The sequence below is a fragment of the Ciconia boyciana genome, chromosome 13 (assembly GCF_034638445.1).
Source record: "Ciconia boyciana chromosome 13, ASM3463844v1, whole genome shotgun sequence".
Classification (NCBI taxonomy): Eukaryota; Metazoa; Chordata; class Aves; order Ciconiiformes; family Ciconiidae; genus Ciconia; species Ciconia boyciana.
The window spans coordinates 559390-577394 of NC_132946.1; the positions used below are offsets into that span (position 1 = coordinate 559390).

At 54.1% G+C, this 18005-nt stretch overlaps 1 protein-coding gene across 1 annotated transcript in view; it reads right to left on the minus strand.

The window, feature by feature from the left end:
• The window catches only part of HS3ST4 (heparan sulfate-glucosamine 3-sulfotransferase 4), a 65952-nt gene extending 48875 nt beyond the window's left edge, over window positions 1–17077 (minus strand). Inside the window, exon 1 of the mRNA XM_072878108.1 lies at window positions 16380–17077. Within this exon, the coding sequence (XP_072734209.1) occupies window positions 16380–17077 (698 nt within the window). The remainder of the gene's footprint in view (window positions 1–16379) is intronic.
• Window positions 17078–18005: the final 928 nt, after the last annotated feature.

The following is an 18005-nucleotide window of genomic DNA, read 5'->3' on the forward strand; positions in this document are numbered from 1 at the left end:
CGTCCGCAGTGGAGCTCGCTGGTTCCTCCACGCGTGGCAGGGCGCCCGAAGCAAAGTGAACAGACGGGAGCGGGTGGGCGAGCGGGGATGATACCAGTGTTAATCATTTCCGTGCCACCGTACATGAGCGCAGCAGCACACAGCCTGCTCCGCTCTGCTGCCAAGCACTGTGCACGATGGACAAAGGCACGGGCGACCAGCTCTGCACGAAAGTTGCCCATTCAGCGCAGCCAACCCACCGCGGCTCTGCTGGCCGAGAGTGGATCCCATCCGGGTCCCCTCCGCGTCCCCTCCACGTCCCCTCCGCATGCCCGTGCCGCCGGGAAGAGGAACGAGAGGCGCCAGCTCTGGGTGCTCCGGGACGGATGGGACGCACCAAGCTGCGCTCCCACCTCCAGCCTCCTTGTGCCCGCACGTCCCTACAGCGCCTCGCCGCAGGGATGGCCAAACCACCCCAGGCAGGCCAGCAGCCAAGGGGTTAAAGCGCCTTGTTATTCCTTTCGTACCTGGGCTCCACTTATTTGCAGACTGAATTTCCCAGAAGCCAAGGCTTTTTACTAGTGGATCTGCTGTAGAACCATGTTATTATAGATTGCAAGTTCCTTAAAGGTCAGATAACACAATAGAATTGAATCATATTAGTGAGCATAGTGACTTGGTATTTTACTAAGAAAACCCATAAAGCAGATTGTTTGTTGCAGAGAAACAGACGTTGTATAATAAAGTCAGTGTAATTGTCTCCAGAAACAAACAATCAGTTTACAAGAAAAAAACTCCCCGTAATTGTGGGTCCTTGGTGCAGCCGCTGTCAGGGCCAGGCACTGGGAGGGTATCGAGTGCAGATATTGCAAGTCTGTATTTTACAATTTAGGTTACAGTACCTAAATGCATTGCAGAAGACCTAGTAGGGAAATAAACAATTTCCATGTGTATTGTTGAGAGACAAATATTCAATACTTCATTTAATGTATGGTTTGCAGTTAGCGGTTAATCTAAGACAATGCTGAGCGAGCCGTGTTTCACACTGCTATTAAGGAAATGCAGAATTGATTGTGAGGATGATTGAAGATTTCTGAAGAGCACAATTCCCAAGTCCATGATGACCCCTCCTTTTTTTTTCTAATTTGCCTGTAATCTACTCAGACAAATCCTTTTATCACGTTTATTTCCTTTCCAAGTTACAATTGGTGTGATTAATTACTTAACTTTGCAGTCCTGCTTACCCTGCTGTACGCTCTAATTTTTCTTCCTTGTAAAATGGTTTTCCATCCCAAATAGACATATTTCCTTTTTAAGCTCCTTTACTTTGTCCCACTGAAGCTTGCTGTTAATAACCGATCCTACCGGCAAAGCCTCCAGCCGAGGTTTCCCAGGACCTGCCCAGCAGCCGCCCGTCCCCGCTCTGACTGTGCAGTTCCTTCTGGAGGCAGCGGGCACCGTCCGTCACCCCACTTCCCGCCGCAGAGGGGCTCGGGCCCTTCCCTGGGGAGAGGAAAAGCACGAACCTCTTTCTCCAAAAAGTCGGGCACTCGTCAGACCCAGGGGGGTCGCAGCCGCCCCGCCAGCCTGGAAATTCTTATTTGGTTCTAGATTTAATCTTGTAATGAAGCAGGAATTGGAACCAGTGCAACTGTTTTAACCTAACCTAGTCACAGAAAGAAGAGGAAAAGTAATTTTTTTTTTTAAATTGAATACACAAAGCCACGTCTCTTCTCATCCACCTTTAACACCCGCGTCGGCTGTTCACCATCCGGGGGGAGCAGAGGAGGAATGCCGTGCGGCTCCCACCTCGCGCCCCGTGCCAGCTCCCGGCTCCCTCTCCGCAGCGTGCCATTGTGTCCCAGCCAAACAGCGGCGAAACACAGGCGGAAAAGCAATTAGATTTAAATCTCGTTTCCTCTTTCTACCTTGCCTTTCTCTTTTCTCTACTTAGATGCTCTTCAGTGTTGTAACTAATATGATTTGTGTTTAGCACAGTGTGAAACAAGAATGATTTATGGGTCTGTTAGCACTACACGGCTACCTGACGCCATCGCAGCCCCCCGAAAGGGCACTCCAAGAGCAGATTGCCGAGAGAGTTCTGGCATTACGTGTAATTATTTGTATACCCTGCCCACATAATCACTATTTTTCTGGCTCTCACGACACCTGTGCGCTTTCCTTACGCCACACTGGGCTCTGCTTTGGGAGAAAATGGGACCAGGACCCTCGACCAGCCCCAGCCCCCGGCACCATGCACCGGCCACTGCCCACGCTGGTTCAGTGAACTGATCTGCTGGGTCTAAATTGATGTTTCAGCTCAGATTAACTTGTGCCTTAGCTAAAACAAATACGGGCTCAGTCTCTGCATTTCATTACCAACAGCTAATGCAAAGGCTCTGCGTGCTTGGGAACCGACCAGACCCAACTCCTCGAATGTGTTCAGAAGCCCAGCACATTCAAGGCTATCTGTCTCAGTGACTCGGTTGCCAAAGTCCTATTGAAGGTCTCTGGGATCGGTCAAATTTTACCCGTGGCTCCGAGCGCGGCTCTGTCAGTGAGGATCCTGCGCCTCTGCGCTAGCAAGTGCCCTTCATTAATTCTTAATGCTGCCCCAAGTACACCCAGTGTCCTCCTCGGCTTGGCAGCCCGCCCCTGCGAAGCGGGGCAGGCAGTAAGCAGAGCCCCCTCCCTTTCCTTCAACATATAACAAGAAGCCAAATGAAATAATGAAAGAAACTCATTTTAACGCCACAGAGGGAATTGTTTTATTGCTAAAGCAGCAAATAGAACTAATTGAATCCGCTGGAAAAAAAAAAGGAGCGAAGGAAAGGAAAGGATAGGTGCAGTGCACAGACAGAAAGGGCGAACCGGAGCCTGAATATTCATGGGCCTGGAAACTGCAAATCCTTGAATGCAAAATATCTTCATAACTGATAATACTGCCAACGGCAATGCATGCACAGTGCTTGGAGAGAGGGAGTCGGGAATGTTTGCATTTACAATATATTTTTTTAAAGTAATATTATGGAACAAATTCTCTGGTTCATTAAGCTGCTTTGCACCTCCCTGGTAAAACAGAACAGCCTGGGAGCGAGCACCGCAGCCGGCGCCGGTTCCCACCCGCAGCTGAGCGCAGGGCGAGGCTGGGCAGGGCAAGGCGCCCGTGCTGCCCGCGTCCTGCCCGTGGGCGGGCAGCAGCGCCTGGAGCAGCTCCACCAGGCACCGCGGTGCCACGTTCACAGGCAGCGGCACCCCGGGACAGTGTCACTGCCCGCCAGGGATGGGCCGGTGACCAGGCGGCTGCCGGCCGGATTAGGGGGCTGCGAAGGCAGCTGTGATCCCCCGTCCCCGCCGCGGGCTGAGCGCCGTCCTGCGTGGCTGGGCTGCAGAGCTGGGGCACTTGGTCCCAAATCACTTCCCATTTCACACGCCGCCAGTTGAACCTGCCACAAGCTTTTAAACGCACTGTTTTCAGTGAACCCTAATTTTCAGTGGCAACATATATATTAATGTAGGGGGTTACATTTTAATTAAGGCAGCATTCCTCTTCTTCGTTACAATACTAAGTCATCCACCAAGAAACACCACAGATATAAATCCCATTTTAAAATATGGTTTTTAAAAGTAATATTATGGAACAAGTTCTCTGGTTCATTAAGCTTCTTTGCACCTCCCTGGTAAAACAGAACAGCCTGGGAGCGAGGCCCGCAGCCGGCGCCGATGCCCGGCCGCAGCTGAGCGCAGGTGCAGGCGGGAAGACGGAGCTACATATTCCACACTCTACGTTTAAGCACAGAGGCACCAATGTACAAAATGACTGTGACATGAAGTGCAAGGGGGTGCTCCAGGAGAAAAACTGAATTAGAAATGCAATTTATACTCCGAAGGGCCACACAACATCCATTTGGCACCACCGCAGCTGTAGGCCCTGTATCTGCATCCCAAAGGCACAGCCAACAGCCTGTTGTACCTCAATCTACTTTTTCCCCCCTAGAAAAAAACCAAGCCCCAACGAGGCTGCATGGGTTTGCCGGTGGGGCTGCACAGTGCCCGGGCTCCTCCCGGCCCTCGATGCCCGCGGGTGGGAGGGGGAGGGCTGCAGCAGAGACCCTCCGCCGGCGGGAGCCAGCAGAGCCGCAGGAGGAGGGGGCCTTCCCCGCGCCAGCTCCAGCAGAATGCCGTGCACCCGCGTTAGTGGTAACCTGGGGCTGAGCTCTCCCCAAGCTCACTGGAGGACAGAGCCACAGCATGAAATCTGCCTCTCTGCAGAGCCCCCCCCCAGTCCCTCCCTACGTCGGCATCCCAAATCCTCGCCTCCTGGGCACAGCAAAGAACTTCACGCTCTCCTCCACCTGCGATGCACTCTTAAGCATTAGCAAAAGTTAATAGGGGGCATTGGCAGAGCCGCGCTGGGGAGCACCCCGCCGGGCTACCCTGGGGAAGGACCTCGAACCGGGCGGCAGAAGACTTGCATCCGCCATGGTGCCCTGCAGGGACCTCGGCCAGCAGGAATCCCCGCTCCGGAATACATTACCCCGACTGCAGTCAGCAGCTTTGAACTTAAACATTAATAAACAAGCTCCTTAAACACTATGGCAATGGGAAAGCACTTTCTCACCATCGCTTACCGCAAAAAATGGCTGAAGAATTTCTGTTCAGGTTTTCCAAATGAACCAGTCCGTGGCAGAGACACGGATGGTCTCCCACAGAGACAACGGCATCCCAAGACGAGTTTCAGAATACTATGTGGGAACAGGGCAATAATAAAACACCTTGATGTAACTTTACCAGCAGTGGCTCTAGCAGAAAAGCCTGTAATGATCTAATAACACATTTCCCCTGCTGCCACTCCAGCCTCGAGAAATCCAGGGTAGTTTGAGCCTTAAATCCATCCCAGCTCTTCCTTTGTCATTAATTGTTAGGCTATTTGTATTACACGTTTTACATACCAAATAGACTTCAATTTCATGGTGGGCTAGGACTACAGAAATGCTTCTTTTAATCTTTCTAATTCTAAAGTAGTACCAAACATTAATATTTTCTAATGGAGTATACATTTACTCACATCTAACAATATCACTACAATTTAGGAGCAATAAAAGTCAAGCTCCCATCTGTATGATAAGCTTGCAGCTTTATTTCCAAAGTTCAATCAGTTAACCTAGGAGAGGAATAGCTTCCCTACAATGAGTAATGATGCAGAATAATATTTAGATAGAGATAAACCCCTTTTTGCATAGGAAATTGCATTACAATTTGCTGGGTCTTAGAAATTCTCAGCGAGATGCTTTAGTTTACCGATGAAGTTATTGCCTCAGGCATTTTTCCACAGTGCTTTGATTTTTTCGGGGGTTTCTAGAGGATTTTGAGCTGAGTAAGGCACCTTTATTGTTCCTGATCCAGGCGTGTGTAGCAGACCCAGCGGCACTGCCTGCGTGCCCTCCTCCCACGCCGATTCACCCGCAGCGCTGACCGGGCGGCGGTGGGTGGAAGAGCACCCCAAGGAGCGGCTGCGGGGGAGGACCAGATCCCCGTCTCGGGCTGGGACTGCGCAGCCCCCCGGGCTCTCTGCCCCTCACGAGGGAGAGCGGGGTGGGCACTGCCCACGCTGCCGGCCGGGGACTTCCAGGGCTGCCCTGGCACCCCGCACCCCCCCGAGGGTTCGCCCCGTCAGGCCCGGCTCCCCGGGCGGGGGGAACGCGCACGCGGTTACGACAGCAAGGGCAGCACATGCCTGGCTAGCTTGGATTGCTCTGGTTTGGCCAGACATTTGATTTATCTTGGGTAGCCATTAATGAAGGCTGGCGAGCAAGAATGCTGCCAAGTCCCTCCCCTCCGCTGCCGGGCCCCGGCCAGGGTTAATCCCCTCCTGCCCACAGCAGCACCCAGCACCAGCCACCACGCTTACATCTTCCTTCACACCAGCTAAAGCGCTGTCCTGGTTTCAGCTGAGATAGAGTTAATTTTCTTTATAGTGGCTGGTATGGGGCTATGTTTTGGATTTGTGCTGAAAACAGCGTTGATAACACAGAGATGTTTTAGTTGTTGCTGCACTAGTCCAGGACTTTTCAGCTCCCCATGCTCTGCCAGGTGCAGAAGAAGCTGGGAGGGGGCACAGCCAGGACAGTTGATCCAAACTGCCCAAAGGGCTATTCCATACCATATGGAGTCATGCTCAGTATATAAAGCTGGGGAAGAAGAAGGAAGGGGGGGCTGTTCGGAGCAATGGCATTTGTTTTCCCAAGTCACCGTTAGGCGTGATGGAGCCCTGCTTTCCTGGAGACGGCTGAACTCCTGCCTGCCCATGGGAAGGAGTGAAGGAATTCCTTGGTTTGCTTTGCTTGCATGCGTGGCTTTTGCTTTCCCTATTAAACTGTCTTTATCTCAACCCTCGAGTTTTCTCCCTTTTACTCTTCTGATTCTCTCCCCCATCCCACCGGGGGGGAGTGAGCGAGCGGCTGCGTGGTGCTTAGTTGCCGGCTGGGGCTAAACCACGACAAGCGCCTTCCCCATCACACTGTCCAGCTCCCCTAGAGCCTCTCGAGTCCATCCCTGGCTGCTGATTGCAGCAGTTTTCCTTTCTGTAGGGTTTTAACGGCTCGAGTAAAAAAGGCAGAGCCCTTTCCCGGGGTACCTCTGTCCCCCCTGTGTATCGCCCGGCTCTGCAGGCCCCCAGTGCCACGGAGCAGCAGAGCAGAGGCGACGGTTGGCAATTTGGGATTAGCACGGTTCAAATAAATAGCTGAGAAATTAGCTCGGAGGTGCGATGCTGACGGTGCAGGCGAGCAGCAGCGGGATCAATGCTGGCGCTCCCCGGGGGACAGACCAAGTGGGGATGAACCAAAGGCCAATTAAAGACCTCCAGCAGCAACGACTTCAGGATCCGTGGTCTGCCATCGGCATCTCATGAGTCAGCGCTTTGGATGTAAAAGGCTCGGTTTGTTTTTCAACAAGTGGGACTGGAGCCGAGTAATTCACCCTTAATACCCTGCCCAAGTGACGCAGCCCCTTGCACCCCCAGGGCAGCCAGGAGGCGATGCCTCCCACGCCATCGGGGCTCGGAGGTGGGTCCTGAACGTGGGGACGGCAGCTGAGCCCGCGGGGCACGGGGGCACCGGAGGAGCCCCGAAGCCCCTGGAGCTGGTGCCTCCTTGCAGTTGGCGTTACACGGATGGGGTGGTTTTGTCTTTTCCTTGACTGGGTGATGGCAGCTCGTGCTGTCAGCTGCTGAATCCAAATGCGAATTTAACACAGGCCTCTGATGCTGACGTTAGCTTTCCACGAGCGTGCTCGCTGCTCAGCTTAATTATATGAATGTCCATCAAGAACAAATACAGAAAGGGCAGAGCTGAGGCTGAAATAAAGTTATTTGCAGATGTGGATGAACACTAATAGAAAGTATATTATATTACGGTACCCATCTCAATGCAAGATGAAAGGCAATATGCTCTAAAACAAAGGAGAGCTGCAAATTCGGGCTACCAGAGCAACGTTGCTCTGCTCGGATCCAAAATGATTACCTGCTAATAAAGGAGGGGGCCAAGTCCACTCCAGCCTGGCTCTGGAGGGAACAAAAATCAGATTTTGGCTTGAAATGTGTTACAGCAATCTCCGTAATACAAAATAAAGTCTGGCAGATGGAGTTATTTTTATCCAAAGCCCGTTCTGTTTTGTAGGTCCGTGGCTATAACTGATGTCCCTTTGCTATTTCTTCTTCCCTCCGGTTCCCCTGCCTCAGTTTCTCCAAGGCACTGACAAGATTGGAGCAGACAACTGCGGGTATATTTTGGGAGGATCCTACATTACTAGCTGTAAAAATAAATTGTGAATTTTGCATCCACCCTCAGCATTTGGCCTGTTTATATTGCCAAATAAATTCTTTAAAGAAGTACTGTACTTCACAGGAGAGCTTGTCAAGGTAAATACCTTCATTTACATAAAATGTGACTAGCAATTGAAATGTTAAAGCCATAAAGAGCAAGTTTATGATCCATCCTTGATGCTTGGATGTATAATATGACAAGGGGGAAAATAGTGCGCCTCGCAACATTTACTAAATTGGTGTGTTGACTCTGGGGATGGAAATGGGAGATTTGAAAAAACAGGTTGGAGGGGGGTTTTGAGGGTTTTGGGGGTTTTTTTCCCCATAAATACGAATCCTTTCCACAGCCTTCAAACAGTTGGCTTTTAAATACTCTCCTTCCGCTTGGAAACAGCAGCTAGCTAAATAAACAAACAGACGGCCGGGCAGGGACCTGCGTGGGAAGGAGCTACCTGGCACTCAGGGCTCCCCGGGGGACGCTCCCCCAGGTCACGGCGGGGCGGCAGGACCCGGCAGGGGAGGGCTGCCCCGGCCACGCGCTCCCGCGCACCGGTGTCCCCCGACGTCCCCCCAGAAAGTGGAAGCGGAAAGCGTGCCCACGTGCCATTACGCGTACAGCAGAGGTCTGAGCAGCAGCTCCTGCAGCCCCGTCACTCACGGCCGGCTTCGCTGCCAGCGGCGAGGCCGGTGCGGGGCTGAGCTGCTCCCGGCTTCAGGTCGCTCGGCTGGGTCACGGGGACCGATCCTGCCTGGGCCTCCCTGCCTCCCATGCCCAGGAGCAAAGGCAACGCCATGCTTTGCTGGGGCTGACCCAGCCTGTGACCTAAACTGTAATTTCTCACTGCGATTGAAAAGACAATTATAACTTCGGGTTTTCTTTTAAACTTTTTAAAGGGGAGGGGAAACCAATTTAAACCACTTCAAATCCTAAATAATATTTTTTCAAAAGTGAATAAAAAGGATAAAATGGACTGCTGCCTACATACATACCACAGTGAAATTATAATATCCACACTTAATGCTCTGGGAAGTTTGATAGTGCACGTTCCTCACCTGAACTCAGTATGAACATTTCAGCCATTCATTCACACTCGTACCCTTCTCAATTCATTGAAACCACTTCAAGCAAAAATCATCTGAAAGAAATTACCTCTGTGTATTACACCACGAGCAGTGAGAAATGTCCCACATGAGCCTCTCCAGCCCCCAAAGCAATAAAATTTCTGCTGAAGTGGATGATATAATGACTCAGGGAAAAGAAGTCCCCATGACAACAAGAGGTAAGAGAAAGCCATGAAAAGCAAAAGACTCCGACCTCTCTCGATACAAGGTGTCACCAATTTGTGCTGGAATTTTCACTTTGAAAATCAAAAGCCTTTGTCCATAACTTTCTTTGAGAACCTGTTGTTCCTTCTTTGCTAGTCTGGGCTTCAAACAGAGCAGAACGAGCCTCGCTAAATCAGAAACTGAGCAGGGGTCAGACTCATCATTTAAACCCATGAACACAACCAACTGACTCTTCGCCTTTCTCTTTTCCAAGGGGGCTGTTTTTCCCCAGGCCTATTTTGGGGGTTTTTTGTAGCATCTACATGCTTGAGTGATACTGCATTCACACGTGGAGCAAAGCTCACAAACTTTGACACTACAAATAACACTTAAGCCATTAGCAGCAAAGCACTGTAGCGTTTACTTAGTGGATTATTGAGCAAAATACTAGAGAAAGAGTGTTCTTGAAAATACAGTGCAACAGTTAGATTATTTCAGGCCTGGTGACATATGACAGTTCCCTGCGTGCTCCAAGGGATGCTCCAAAACTTATGAGAAGAGGCATCTCCGCCTTGCTTGCTGGTTTTCTGAGCCGTGGGTTCATAACCCTGCCAAGCGCTTCTGCTGGGAAGTGCTGGGCTGCTCCCGTTCGCGGGGTCCGGGCACACGCCGGGCCTCGGAGGGGGAGCAGGGCAGGACCCAGCTGGGTGCGGTGGTGGGACATGGCGCTGGAGCACCCTGTCGAGGGAGCGGTACCGGCCACATCCCTGCCACGGCTGAGCGGGGCAGGGAGGTGGGGGCTGCCAAGGCGGGGTTCAGCGTGCGGCCGTGCTGCCTCCCCCCTCCCGCCGGCTCTCTCTGCACTACGTGCCCACCGTCGCTGGCAAACAAATAGATTTTACCCAGGGGCAGAAGCAGCGACCAGCTCTGCAGGAGCGGGTGCTCCAGAGCTCTCCCCTGCCAGCGTGTTGTCCCTCGCACTTCTCTCACTCTCTTTGCAAGAAGAGCAAGCACAGTGTGGAGGGGCTGCGGGTGCTGAAAGCAGCTGCCATTCCCATGGCTACAATCGAGTAGCCTGTGGATAACCATCATCAGGTGATAAAACACTGCAAAGAGGCCTGATTCATTCCTGCATCCCATCCCTTGAGCTGAAAGGCTGGGAGAAGACTGCTGCCCACCAAGGGTGCAGGGTGGGCTCCCCTGGCCTAGCACACAGGGCAGGGGCAGAGGCCATGAGACCCCCAGCTCTGGCACACGGTGGGTTCACTCTGGTAGCTCTGGGTGCAGAAGAAAATCCGTGCCTGATGCTGGAGTGGCCTCTCCCCAGCCCCCAGACAGGTGAAACACAGGGATCAACCAGCGAAGAGCCTGGCCCCCTGCTCACAGCCTCCAGCCTGTAACCCAGCTCAGCCCAGACCCCCCGCCAGCTTTACTGAGAGCCGGACCCTGGCATCGGTGGGAGGTCAGTGCGGCACGCATGGGCTTGCTCTGCATGGAAGACTTGGGCTAGAAAAAACAGTGCACATGTAGGACCTAACCCAGACCTAAGGGTTTAGGAAAGGTGAAGGGGACAAGGTATTGAAAGAGCTATGTTACATGGCAATACCGTACAGTCTTCAACTCAGATTAATCCCAATGCATTGGGTCCACAGAGGAGAGAGGGCAGCTGAGTCGCTACATTTTAGCAAAAGCCAACTCACAGCAGGTCCCAGAAAAAAATCAATACACTTTCCCCAAGTTACCAGAAGTGCAGAGGGCACGGTACACTGGGAAGGCCTTTTGCAGAGAAATACAGCAGTTACCAGGCATCTGCAGCGGTGCCCGTCATTAGCAGCAAACCCCGATCTATCCATCCACTGTAGGTGTTCCTGTAGTGCCCATCAGCACAGACTCACAGCGCTGAAGGAAGTGGTTTGATTTTCTGAATATCCTGAGCTGATCGGAGAGGCACAAGCATTACCCAGCAACGCAATTACAGCTCACAGCGAGGGTCACGCTGTGTGGGACCGAGGCTGAAGTGGCCCCAGGCTATTGCTGTCCAGCAGCTGTTAAGGAATGCTGCAGGGGGTCTCATCCACATCCCCGGACACAACCGGCACCGTTTCTGCCGGCAGCCACAGCGGGGAGAGCCGGGTGCTCCGAGGCAGGCTCAGCCCTGGCGCGCACAGAGATGGCCCTGCCACGCCAGCCTCCAGATCAGCACAGCAGGAGGGTAGGTGAGACGGCACGCAGCCCCGGGAGGAGCAGAGCCCGTTACAGCGATAACGGTGCGTGACAGCCGCTTCCCCAATACAGACGAGTTTAATGTCCACAGGGGCACGACTGGGAGTGCTGGCTCTGCAGCCACAGCCAGCTGCTCCTTGGAACCGCTGGCACGAGAGCACGTGTTTATTACTGGGAGAAGAGCTCCCTGTAACGGTATTATTCATTATTGGAATGAGGGTAGCAGCTCACAGAATAACACACAGGCCTGACTGTTAGGGAGAACGCTCCAAAAAAAACCAGACAGGCAGTGAAAATAGCATTAGACACGCAAACCATTTCATTGCCTGTCATGGTGACTGCTCCCTGCAGTGCCTGCAACGGGACTGCTCCACGCGTAAAGCTACGCCCCTGTATAAGTGCTTAACATGCGGAGGCCTAGGGCAGAGTGAGAGGAATGTGGTCTAATTACACATTGCTGCAACTTCTCTGTGAAGGCTCCACCGAGAGGGAGGCAAGGAGTAAAGCAATGTGCATGTACATGTAGAATTTAGCTCCTGATTATCTGGAATAATCATCCAGTGAACTTTAAAACTCCACAATTTAACTTCACCACTGTGAGATACTCTCTTTGCATTGTGGAGATCATATTTCTGTTAAAACTTTGAATTTGTTTTCAAAATACTGTTATGGATCCTCACTTTTCTGCTAAACATAGCATGTCGAGACAGCCTTGAAAGCGTGAACAGACAAAACTGAACCACCTCACCATGCTGAGCCTGCGGGCAGCTGGGAGCAGTGGACTCAGAGCACTGGGCTGTTCCACTCAGCTCAGAGAGCTACCGAGATGCCGACGTGCTAAGATCTATTGTGTTGGTCATTCGCACAAGCAGAAAGACCCAGCTCTGCTGCTCAAGCACCATCTGTCCCAGTGCTAAGAGCCCCCGCTCTCTTCACACAACCGCCTGAAAGCGTTTTTCCTCCGACACCTCCAGAGCGGTCATCAGCAGCATCTGAGCATCCAGAGTTGTCAGCATCCGCACACGTGAAATCATCCCACCACTGAAACCGCTGGCAGCAGGGCAGCGCGGCAGCTGTGCAATGCCAACAGGATCGCCTCCCCTTCTCCAGTCACATAAAGCCACCCGGGACCACACCAAAGCCAGGGCTCTGCTGCAGAGCGCAGGTCCAGCCCTCCGGTACACGGCCTCTCCAATGGCTGTCGCAGCAGACACCAGACTGAGGCCTCCAGCACCGCAAGGTGACAGACCTGTCCAAGGGGCAGACACTGCGGGCACTTTGCAGTTCCCATTACCCACAAAATCCTCTCATGCTCGTGCACCCTTGTCTCATGCCCAGGCAAGGAACTCGGGCATATCCCAGATGCTGCTTCTGTTTGTGCTGGTAATGAGCATTTGTAGATGTAAGCGAAATTCCTTCACTGCTCAGGGGCCTCCAAAGCCTCCCTGTCGTTCTGCTGTCCTTGCTGCACTCTCCTAAAGGCTCTCACAACTCATTCTGGATAGCTCGGGGGCAGAGCTCACGGCATGAGCATCGCGTGGGAGAGAGCACGTCACCCATGCAAACGCCTCCGGTCAAGCCTGGCCACGGGGGCCGTGCAGGGGGGTTACCTGTGCCTGGGCTGACTGGGCAGCAAGAGCTGCCCTGGGCGTGCAAGGAGCAGAAGGACACGCGGGCACTGACTGAAAATCAACAGCAGTTCCTACAGGGAACGATGGCATATCCTGTGGCTTAGAAGGAACGAGCAGGTGAAAGAGAGTCACCAGCAGCTTCCAAAGGAAAGGCAGATACCGGCTCCTTGCCACAACCTTCGTCCACAGTGGGACCAAGTTCTGGCATGTTACAAGGGACGAAGTCAGCAAAGTTCATCACCAAAGATAATATTTACTGCCCAGTATCAGTGTCCCGGACTTAAGAGAGACAGCTGAAGATATGCAAGTAATACATACACCAGAGAGAAGTATTGCCACACTGTTAACAAAAGGAAAGGCTAGAAGTCATTTCCCACTCAGCCCTTAGCACACTGTTTAATAGTAGTCAAGTTACATTCTGCAGCAGGAAAAAAAAAAGCAAGCTAGGAAATTTATCAAAAAAAGTTAATGTACATGGGGGTATTAAGTGCAGTTTGAGGGAAGCTGTATCATTGAACTTGTCCTTCAGTCAGCCCAACGTTAGGATGTACAGAATCACAAATTACAATTACACAAACAATTCTGTCAGTATAACACTAACCAACCGAAACAAGCCTGCGACCCAGTTTGCATCAGTACGCGTGTAGGAAGACCTCAGTTCGGTAATTTCTACATAAACTTTGACTGCAGAGCTAAAGCAATCTCAGACAGCACAGCTTTCCCTAAAGGTTACCAGGAAAACAGAACAGACTGCAGAGAGCTGGTGTAACAGGCTTGCCACACTGCACCAGCCAACAGGCAGAAAGCTATATTTGCACTAACTTCAGCCTCTGACTACCGTCCCGATAGAGACCCTGGGCACAGTGTTTGTAGCCGACCAACCTCAAGGCAGCAAGGACATGAATAACGCAGCATGGGACACACGCAAAAGAAATGGTAGCGTTTAGGTACTGTCTCCATTTTACAGGCGGAGAAACTAAGGTGGGGAAACTGCTTCTCTTCCCTACAGCTCTGCTGGACTAGGATATATTCTCAGTACTGAATGACAAAGCAAGGAATCTGCTGTTGCCTTATTTCACTACAGAAGAAAAAACTTGACAGTATTAAAAGCTAACAGTTTATAATGCATAAAAAGAAGTGTTATATGCAAGATACAAACAAGTGATAGAAGTCACTGTAAGGAGAAGCTGGTATAAACACTTCAATAGTTGCTTCTTGGCTTAAAGAAAACTGACATTGCTGTGGATAGGAAAAATCTCCAATTACTCTACCTGGGACACAGCTGCAAGCAGTCAGCCTTCCTGGTGCACTCAATCAGCTCATCTCAGAGAAGGTCAGGAAGAAATAGCTGCTCGTGTGGATGGCGATCTTTCCCCACCTCCATTTTTTCTTAGTATTTGTACAGCACCAAGCGTGCCAGCCCCCTGGTCCGCAACAACAGCCCGGTGCCAGTACAGCACCAGGGGAAACCTGTCGCTCCCGCAGGGGCGCGGATCGCCAGCGCTGCGCGACCTGGTGTCCTGTCCCAGCAAGGCTGAAAAACTTGCAAGGGGAAAGGAGAATAACGCTCTTTGGGTTGGGCAGGTGTGAAAATGGCTTTAGGTTAAGCAATCAGGGCAAATCCTCAGGGCCACAATGGCAATTAAGCAGCAGCATCATTTATTTATCCCATGACCAGAGAATCCATCCCCCAGCCTGCTCTGCCCAGGACCCTCACAAATCAGCTCTGGCCCAACCTTTTCTTCTCCCACCTCTCTACCAGTGCAGCACAGCATCGGTGCTAGAAACCAGCTAACCAAACCACAGAGCTGCTACAGGGACGAAAAATACCAAAATGCATTCTGCAAATGAAAACCTGTGTGTGCCTTTTACTCCACGAGGGGAGTTACACCCACTGTCTAGCCCTTTTCTTGTAGCATGACTTTAAAGATGAAAAAGCAGCTGCTTGCCGTATTCAGTGCTTGATCTTCTTCTGCCCATTTTGAATAAAACCAGACCTTTTTATATGACACTTTCTAGCCTCTTCCAGCAAGTTTCTAAACTTGTTTTTCAAGACAAGCCTTTCCTGCAGGAGGATTCAGTAAAATAAGATACTATGTCTGAAATTATATACATAAACACAATAACCACAGCCAATCCTTTATTCCTTCCCCACGTTGGTACAGCACACTGAAAACACTCTCAGAGACAAATGCGTGTTCCCAGTGCTGATCTCCACTTTATTGAAGTCCCTCAAGAAAATCCCTCAGCATTTTAACAAAGCCAAGTGGATGCTACACCAAATAAGTGTTATAAAGATGCCGTTTCCACAATTGCCACAGAAATTTGCCTGGAGTTCCTCACATTTAAATGCGATTGACATGAAGACTGTGTACTCTGTTTTAATAAAGAGTGACCAGATAATCCAAGCAGTAACTAACTTGCTGCCTCTGATTATTTTTACCTTCCTTTTTCAGAGCAGCTAAACAACTATCATACTAGGTGCACAAAAAGACAGAACTTTATCAGCTTAGCCACAGTCTATTTCTTATAAGCTAGTATGGGTCGCTTTTAGCCATAAACTAAGGAACTACCAGTAATTTGCAAGTTCCACTGATGTACTGCTTTCTTTTTAGTTTTGGCTTTTTAAAGAGGGAGAAAGAGAAAGAGAGAAACCCTGAGCCGTCACAATTCATTGGTTTGCTAAACCTGCCAAGGCACTTAGCACTTCATTACTGCAGTCCAGTATTTTCTAATAATCAGAACTTTTAGCATAAGATTCCCTTAAAATGTTACCCTATGTCAGACAACAACGTTTAGAGGCTTCTTCACGAATGCAATTAGATCTTGTCGATGGAAAAAACTTTCTGACGTGGAACTTGTTGAATAAAGAGTAAATAGTATTTGTGAAGGAAACCCTGCAGCTTGTATGAAAGCAGGCATCCTTCTTCACTTCAAAGCCCCTAGCATCACCGGGAACAACTTGCCTTCTTGTTTATTTCAGTAGTTATTAATTACTGACCTATTTAGAAGTCTTGTACACCAAGAGCAGCTGAACCGCTTCGGTCTGCTCAAGCACTCTGTGCACGGGAGTTACAGAAGAGGCACGTTTTTACACGTTTTCTGCCAGCTCCCAGCAGAACACCGCATTTTAAGTCAGCACAGCTGCCAGGCGAGGCACCCACGCGATCGCCCGGCCTGCCCGGCCAGCGCGGTCCGGCTGCCGCGCACCACACCCGCCGCGGCCCCGCGCAGCGGCCCCGGGACCCGCCGCGGCCCCCGCCCCGCCATCGCCCGGGGCCCCCCGCGGGCTCCAGCCGCCTGCCGGGGCCAGCCGGGGGGGCCGGGGACCCTCCGCCCCGCGGCTCTCCGGGACCCCCGGGACCCCCCGCCCCGGCGCGCACGGACACATGTCCCCCCCCCCGCCGCGGCGGGGGCGGCCCCGCGGGTCGCGCCCGGAGCCCCCGCGCCCTCACCTGTACCACTCCAGCCCCTTCTCGTAGTTCCTGTCGAAGAAGTGGGGCTCGGTGCCCACAGCGCGCACGTCGGGGTGCGCCCGGATGGCCTCCAGCAGCGCCCGCGTCCCCCCCTTCTTCACCCCGATGATGAGGGCTTGCGGCAGCCGCTTCTCCCCGTAGTCCGGCGTGGTGCTGCCGCCGCCGCCGCCGCGGCTCCCCGGGCTGCCGGCCCGGCTCAGCTCCTCGTCCGTGGTGCTCGACTCCTGCGGGTCCCTCTCGAAGGCTCCGCTCTGCGCCGTGATCACCTCCCCGGGGGCCAGCGGCGTCCGCAGCCAGGCGCCCGCCGCCCCTTCCCGGCTGCTGTTGGAGGCCCGCGTCGGAGCCGCGGAGGGGCCCGGGGCGCCGGAGCTGCCCGGCGGGCTGCCGGGGGAGCGCGGGGCCGCCGGAGCCGCCGTGCCCGCCGTGCCGGGGAGCGCGGCGGGGGAGCGCGGGGCCCCGGGGACCGCCGTGCCGGGGAGCGCGGCGGGGGAGCGCGGGGCCGCCGTGCCGGAGAGAGCGGCCGGGGAGCGCAGGGCGCCCGGGCCGGTGCCCCCCATGAGGCTGTAGCACAGGTAGGTGAGGCAGAGGGAGAGGCTGCACATGCAGAGGAGCTTCCGCGCCGGGGGCACCTTAGAGCCGCGCCCGCCCGGCACCCCTGGCTGGGCGGGGGGGGACATGGCTGCTCCCCGCTCCTCGCCCCGGGCACCGGGCGCACATGGTGTCAGCCGCCGCCCGGCCGCCCCAGCCGCATGGGGCGCCGCTGCCCTCCCGCCCCGCCGCCGCCGGGGGGGAGCCCCGCATGGCACGGTCGCCGCCGGCCCCCGCCGGGCACCGGGGCGCCTGGGCTCAGCGCGGCTGCGCTCCGGTGCCGCCCCGGTGCCGCCGGCTCCGCACTGTTGCCGCCCGAGTTCCTGCTGCTAAACTTTGTGCCGGGTGGGAGGCGGGAGCGCGCTCCCGGCGCGGGGAGGGCCCGCCCCCGCCGCCGCCGCCGCCGCCGAGAGCGCGGGGAGCGCGCCGGGCCCCGCCGAGCGCCGCGCCGGCACCTCCGGGCCGGGCGGGGGCAGCGGCGGGGGCAGGGCCGGGCGTGCCGCGGAGAGCGGCCGGGCAGCGCCGGGGACAGCGGCCGGGCAGCGCCGGGGACAGCGGCCGGGCAGCACCGCGGACAGCGGCCGGGCAGCACCGCGGGGAGCGGCCGGTCAGCGCCGGGGACAGCGGCCGGGCAGCACCGCGGACAGAGGCCGGTCAGCACCGCGGACAGCGGCCGGGCAGCACCGCGGGGAGCGGCGGGCCGCGCCGGAGCAGCCTCCGGGCGGCGCGGGGAGAGCAGGGAGCCCCGCCGGGGGCAGCGCTCGCCAGGGCAGGCCCCGGCTGGCTGCAGCCCTGCTGACCCCCGGCGTGCTGGGGACAGCCCCCAGCAGCCTCACACCCCGCCCGCCCCATCTGCTCCCCAGATCCACCCGCTGCGCCACGTCCACCCCTTGCCAGCACTCCCGGCTGCAGCGAGGGCACGGGCCCCCAAGGGCAGAGGCAGTGCCAGCTATCCTCTACAAATCCTTCTCCTTTTCCTCAGCAGAAGTCACCATGCCACAGCTCCTTGACCCCTTG